At 49.7% G+C, this 6,000-nt stretch overlaps 1 protein-coding gene across 1 annotated transcript in view; it reads left to right on the forward strand.

Moving 5' to 3' along the window:
* LOC102860528 (rab effector Noc2-like) overlaps positions 1-6,000 on the forward strand; it is a 115,173-nt gene that overhangs the window by 77,528 nt on the left and 31,645 nt on the right. Inside the window, exon 5 of the mRNA XM_006891087.1 lies at positions 806-980. Coding sequence (XP_006891149.1) covers positions 806-980 — 175 coding nt within the window. The remainder of the gene's footprint in view (positions 1-805; positions 981-6,000) is intronic.

Genomic DNA, 6,000 nt, shown 5'->3' on the forward strand with positions numbered 1-6,000 from the left:
GGGGTGAGGTTGGTATCCATGTCTTCCCAGGAAAGCCAAGCATCAGGGTGTCCCTATTCCCTAGCTTTCTCCACCTTGATATCATTTACACAGGGAAGCAATAAGGGACACTTGGATCTGCTAAGGGCCTGAAGAATTGTCTGATTCTCACAAGCTCTGAGAATCTCAAGTGGAACTGGATGGAACCAGGCAGGTCCAGGGATGCCCAGATTTAAGAATGATAGGACAGAGGTCAGGGACTGGACCCTGGGAGTGGCCAGACCAGGTCTGGAGTTTGTATCCACTCTTGAGGCTCACTCCTGAAGGGCAGTGACAAATGTGACCCCAGCAAAAAGGGGTTGCCATGTGAGCGGGGCTTAGACATCTGTGGGGTCCAAGGGTGCGGGAAGGAATGTTATTGAAAAGGAAACTAGGGGCCTGGCTAACACAGCCAGGAGAGTCAGGACGAGTTGGTAGCTAGGCAGTGGGTGGGGTGGTTGACCCTTCTGTGAGGGGTCCTCTCTCCATACCTCAGGGACCCTCAGGCTGGTGAGAGGGGGTGCAGTGAGGGCCACCGGAGGGGAGGCCCCTCCTCTCTGGCCAGCTCTTTAAAGACACCTGTACTGGCAGTTCGGTGTCTGTCTTCCAGAACCTGCTCTTTACATCACCTGTTACCTTGCCACAAAACCCCCATCACTTTTTGGTCTTCACCGCTCTGCTCCGCTGTCCTGTTGCCCATCGTGGGGAGGAAAGGGAGGCCTGGCCAGTCATGCGCAGAGGGCGCCTCACATGCTATGGTCTAAGTGGATGTCACCCTTCTCCCCAGGTCTGGAAGAGGTCAGGGGCCTGGTTCTACAAAGGGCTCCCGAAGTACATCCTGCCTCTGAAGACCCCTGGCCGGGCTGATGACCCCCACCTCCGGCCTATGCCGGTGGAACCAGCTGAGCCAGAGCCCAGGAGCACTGAGACCACCCACATCTACACCTGGGCCCAAGGGAGAGGTAAGCCCCCCTGTGCCCCCTCCCAGGGCAGTGCCTAAGGCCTGGGCCATCAGCCAGCTGGGAGGGTACAAGGCATGTCCTCCATCCACATGTGGCCTGTACTTACGCTTGTCCCTGCAGCCTCAGGTCCCCACTGGGAGCCAAGCGAGCCACGTGGTCCTTCCACACAGCGATCGCCTGCCCTGTGCAGGGGCAGGATGGGAGGGTTCACTGGGGCATACTCACAAACAAGCACTGATTTGTGGGTAGGAATGTCACAAACAGCACCGTAGAATTTTGCAGAAATATGATGTTGATTGACATTTTTGGCAAGGTGTATAGCTGTGTCTTCCCAAAGTTGGCCTGTAGCTTCTCGTGTCTCTTTGCTCAGTGATGGAGGCCTCCTGGATGCCCTGTTCTGAGAGAGCAAACTGACATAGTGCTGGTGTCCTGGGTGTTGGTGGTGTCTGCATTAACATGGATGGGGGTGAGGCGGGCCACACAGAGCCTGGGGGAGACCCTCAGTCATGCGGGTGGAGAAGAAGAGCTGGTGGAGGAGACAGCAGAGAGAGGAGGAGGAAGGTCAGTGTTCCAGCTGCGGAGACCCAAGTTTTGCATCAAGGAGGAGGGGCTGTAAAGATAGGCCGGCTGTTTAACTGATTACTCCCAGGCCTGTTCCTTGGAAGTCTTCTCTGATTGCTGTCCTGTTGGAACCGGTTGGTTTTTGGAAGTCTGTAAACCTCACAGGAGGAGGTTGCCCACCTTTCTCCTGCAGATCTGGACCTCCAGAGGGTTGCTGAGTGTGGGTTAACACTGCAGCTCTTGACAGACCACCCCGCCAAAGCTCCCTGTTCTCTCAGGCTTTAGTTAAGCCTGCTCCTGTGTGAGGTGGCTGTCCTCTGATTACCCCATGTAGAAGCCAGGAGCTCTGCTTTCTGATTGAGTTGGGGGGATCTCGGGCCATGCAGACTTTCCTCCCAAGGGGTGGCTGGAGTGAGTACTAAGTGCTGCGTGAGACCAAAAGGTGGATGTGCTGGAAACACCCTAATTGGGGCCAAGGGAGGCGGTCAGCCCCACAGTAGCCCCGCTCTGTGGGGGTTCACGTGGCCTCATGGTGAAGCTGTGTTGTTGTCCCCAGGGCCTCCCCCCACCAGCTGCCTTTGATGACTCCTCTGCTGGCCCCTCAGCTGTCGCGCTCCAGGGACAGCCCATGAGTCTGGCTCAGGAGAAGGCACTGGTTCTTCTCCACCTACCGCTATCATCCTTCTAGAGTTGCTAACTGCCCACGCCTCAGGTCAGGGATCAGTCAGCGTGTTCTCGAGGTGGCATTCAGCTTCAAGGATGGAGTCAGTCTGGTTAATCTTTATTTTCCATACAGCTGGAAAATAAAGGGGGCTCCTCCTGTGTTTTTCCAGCTGAGAATGACCACCTCTCTCCACCTACAAGGCCACCCTCATGAATGCCCAGCGCCAGGCAGGGGATCAGGGTGCGGCCCATCTGGTAACCCAGCACGCACAGCACAATGTTCAGTCCACAATGAGCCTGGGCCAGCGGAACCAGAGAGCTCACACCCCACCACAGCAGAAGGTCCATCAGCAGGGCCGCATCACAAGGAGGCCCTCCTTAGGTGCTGCTTGGATGAGTGAATGAAAAATGAATGAATGAATGAAGCACCTACTTTCTCCCTGTCATCTGGAGGCCTGTGGTTTTCATTGGGACTCTGGGCTCCTTCAGGCCAGGGGTCTTCCGGAAAGCCCAGGGGATGCTTGAAAGCTGTGGACCACTCTGCAGGCAGGAGAAGCTCTGCTCTGAGACCCACCTCTGGGGATCCCAGGGCCAGTATCTCCTCCTGTCCCCCTCCCTGTCCCAGTGCCTGCTCACTAGCACCCAGCAGCTGGTCTCCCTCTCTCTCAGCTGCGCCTTTTTGGGGTAAAGGACCTAGTTCTCCCCTAAGTAAGATGGTTTTTGTCCTAGGCTCCCGTGAAATCACCCTTAAGGTAATTGGACTGTGCAGGTGTGGAATTTTCAGGCTGCTTCTAAGGATCTGTGCTGACAGGGGACTGGTCAGACTAAAAGACTCATGTGAGAAGCCTTATGTGGCAGGCTTTAGCCTGTTGGCAGGGCTGGCCAATAAAAGCCCTAAATACAAAGGCTCAGAGAGCTTCCTGGTTGGCAGAGGGAAATGGGCATGCATTGGGAACCTTCCTGGGCCCCAGCCAGGCATCTCCTCCACGTGATGATCCTGATGTGCATCGTTTCACTGTATTAAAAGCAGTCGTCCTAAGTAAGTATCATCTCTTACTGAGTTCATGAGTCATTCTAGTGAATTCTCAGGTGACTGGGGCAGGGGAAGAGAGTGCTATGTAAGCAGCTGATGTCAGAAATGATGGAGAAATAGGAACGCAGGGATAAGATTGATCCTTACTCTGGGAATCAGCTTCCTGCTGATTCTCATTTGGAAGCTCTTGTATTCTCTCCTGGCCCCACACCCTTGTCTCCATCTCTTCCTGTCAGCACCAGGACCCCCAGGGCCTCCTCTGTCTCCTAGCACATTCCTTCTCCTTTCTCATACCCTCCTTATTGGAAGAGGAATGGGATCAATAAACACAAGCCATCAGCTTTTTGATCCACAGAACAATCAAGTAAAATATATTGATATTTCCAGACGAGTATCTTTTTTCCTTCCTCCTCTGAAAATTCTGTGTTAATTTTTAATTACAACTCAAAGACATATAAAAACAAATATCTCCTCTGCTCACCACCATCTCCAAACCCCTTGTCATTCTCCCTACAAACATAAACAGGATACAAGGGTTGGGGTTTACTTCTTAGTTTGGGTGAGATATTTTTCAGAATTTTTCCTCCTCTTTGTTTTTAAATAACAGCAGTAATAAGAATGGGCTCATATGCATCACTCTGCATCTTGCTCTTTTTTGGCTTAAAAGAATATCATGGGCATTCCTCTGGGTCGATAATTATAGATTTGGCTTTATTCTTTTTAATGACTGAAGAAAGTCCAATAGGGTAGTGTACTGTGATTTAATTACTCCCCTTTTGATGAACATTCGGATTGCTCCCCGGCTTTTGCCACTGGAGGCAATACTGAAAAGCACGGATACACGCCACAGCAGGGGTGAACTCTGAGTGGAAGAAGCCAGACAGAAAAGATCACGTACTGTACAGTTCCTTTTATATGAACTTCCAGAATAGGCAGGTACGTACAGACAGAAAGTGGACGAGTGATTCTTTAAGGCTGGAGGAGAGGAGGATGTGGAATGACTGCTAATCGGTGTGTGTTTCCCTCTGGGGTGACGACGATGAATTGGATAGTGGTGATGGTTGCACAGCAGAGTCAATGTACTAAAAACCACTGAGTTACATACTTGTACAGGGTGAATTTGCCACCATATGAACCATATGCCAATAGAAAACAGGTTCATAAGGAAGTCTGAGAGTAGCACAGCAAAATGTCTTTTAGAAGAATAGTGAGAATTACCTGCCTAGATGTTAAAGCTTACTGTGTGGTTCCTCTCTGCCATGAAAACAGTACCGTATCAGCACCGAATGAATAGAATGTTTATTTCTAGGATAAAAGGCTAGGTTGAACTGGGAAGAGAAAGAATAGGCATAAGACGGTATGGAAGCTGAACGTTACTGGCTTTACAACTCAGTGCGGAAAACAGCAGGTTTTGTTTAATACCTGGAGCTAAGGAAGCAAAGCAAAGGCATGCGGCTGGAACCCACCAGCTGCTTCTCAGGAGAAAGATGGGCAACCTCCTCCCATGCAAGTGACAGCCTCTGAAAACCTGCTGGAGGGTCAGCTGTGAGTCCGTTCAGATTCGATGGCAGTGAATTGAGTTCAGGTTAATTAGCTTGTCATACGGGAGAAGATCCTCCTTTACTTCCACAAAAATCCACAAACACCACAGATACAGTAAAGATCTGAATGCTAAAGATAACACAGTCAACACAGGAAACCATTGGGTGAATTGCTTTCCTCTTTGTTACCCCAGGAAGACCTGGAGATAGCTCTGGCACCCGTAGTAGGACAGGTGGGCTCATCCCCTGAATTTTTCTGCCTCTCCCTCCTCTGCACAGTAGGTTCTGATATGGACCAAGAATTTGTCTCCAGGCCCTTTGGTGAGCCCCGGCAGTCTTTCCCCAGGCAGGACTGGGAAGCATTGTGGCTGAGTCTCTCCTGGTGACTGGCCCTGGAAAGGTGTCTTTACCCTCGCATCTGATGGATCTGAATGAAGTAGATTCTCTAGGCTGCTTCTCCTAGTAAATTGCTCCAAATTTATAGCAGCAGTAAGTAGAGTCAGCTTCTGCATACAACTTGGTCTCTGCTCTGAGTAGATAAAATATATACATAAACTATAAGATAGAAATGATGGGAGAGTCCTAAGTGCTCTTGGATCATAATCCCTAAAGGCTACCATTTTTGCAGGCTTATCTTTAAGCTGTATTTTGCTAGGAGTAGAAATGGATGGCACCATATTAATCGGGCATATTTAGGTAATGGGAGATAACAATTTTTTTCTCATATAGTAAGTTTAGAAGGCAGCATCTGTAGCTTTGTTTCAGCAGGTCAGTGATGCACTTCGGCAGATGTCTTTATAATTCTTGGTTCTTTTCTTATGGTCAAAAGTAGCTGCCACCATTCCAGCCATCACTATTAAAAAAGGAAGAAAAAAAAATTACAGGGAAATGGGTGGCACCAGAAGACTACTACTAACAACTCTTGAAGCACAAAACTGTCACATGATCTCCCTTGCTGCAAAACTAACTCATTGCCATTGTCAAGTAGATTTCAACTCATAATGACCACATAGAGCTGCTAGAACTGCCTGTAGAGTTCCTGTGAGTCTTTATGGAAGCAAACGGCTTCATTCCTCTCCCTTGGAGTGACGACTGATGGCTTCAAACCACTGACCTTTTGGTTAGTAGCTGAGTGCCTTACCTGCAGCACCACCAGAGCTCCTTCTTTTTTTTTCAATCGCTTGTTTCTTTTTTTTTTCTATAATTATATTTTATTAATTTT

The sequence above is a fragment of the Elephantulus edwardii genome, unplaced genomic scaffold (assembly GCF_000299155.1).
Source record: "Elephantulus edwardii isolate Elephantulus edwardi_28Jun2011 unplaced genomic scaffold, EleEdw1.0 scaffold00094, whole genome shotgun sequence".
NCBI classification, from domain to species: Eukaryota; Metazoa; Chordata; class Mammalia; order Macroscelidea; family Macroscelididae; genus Elephantulus; species Elephantulus edwardii.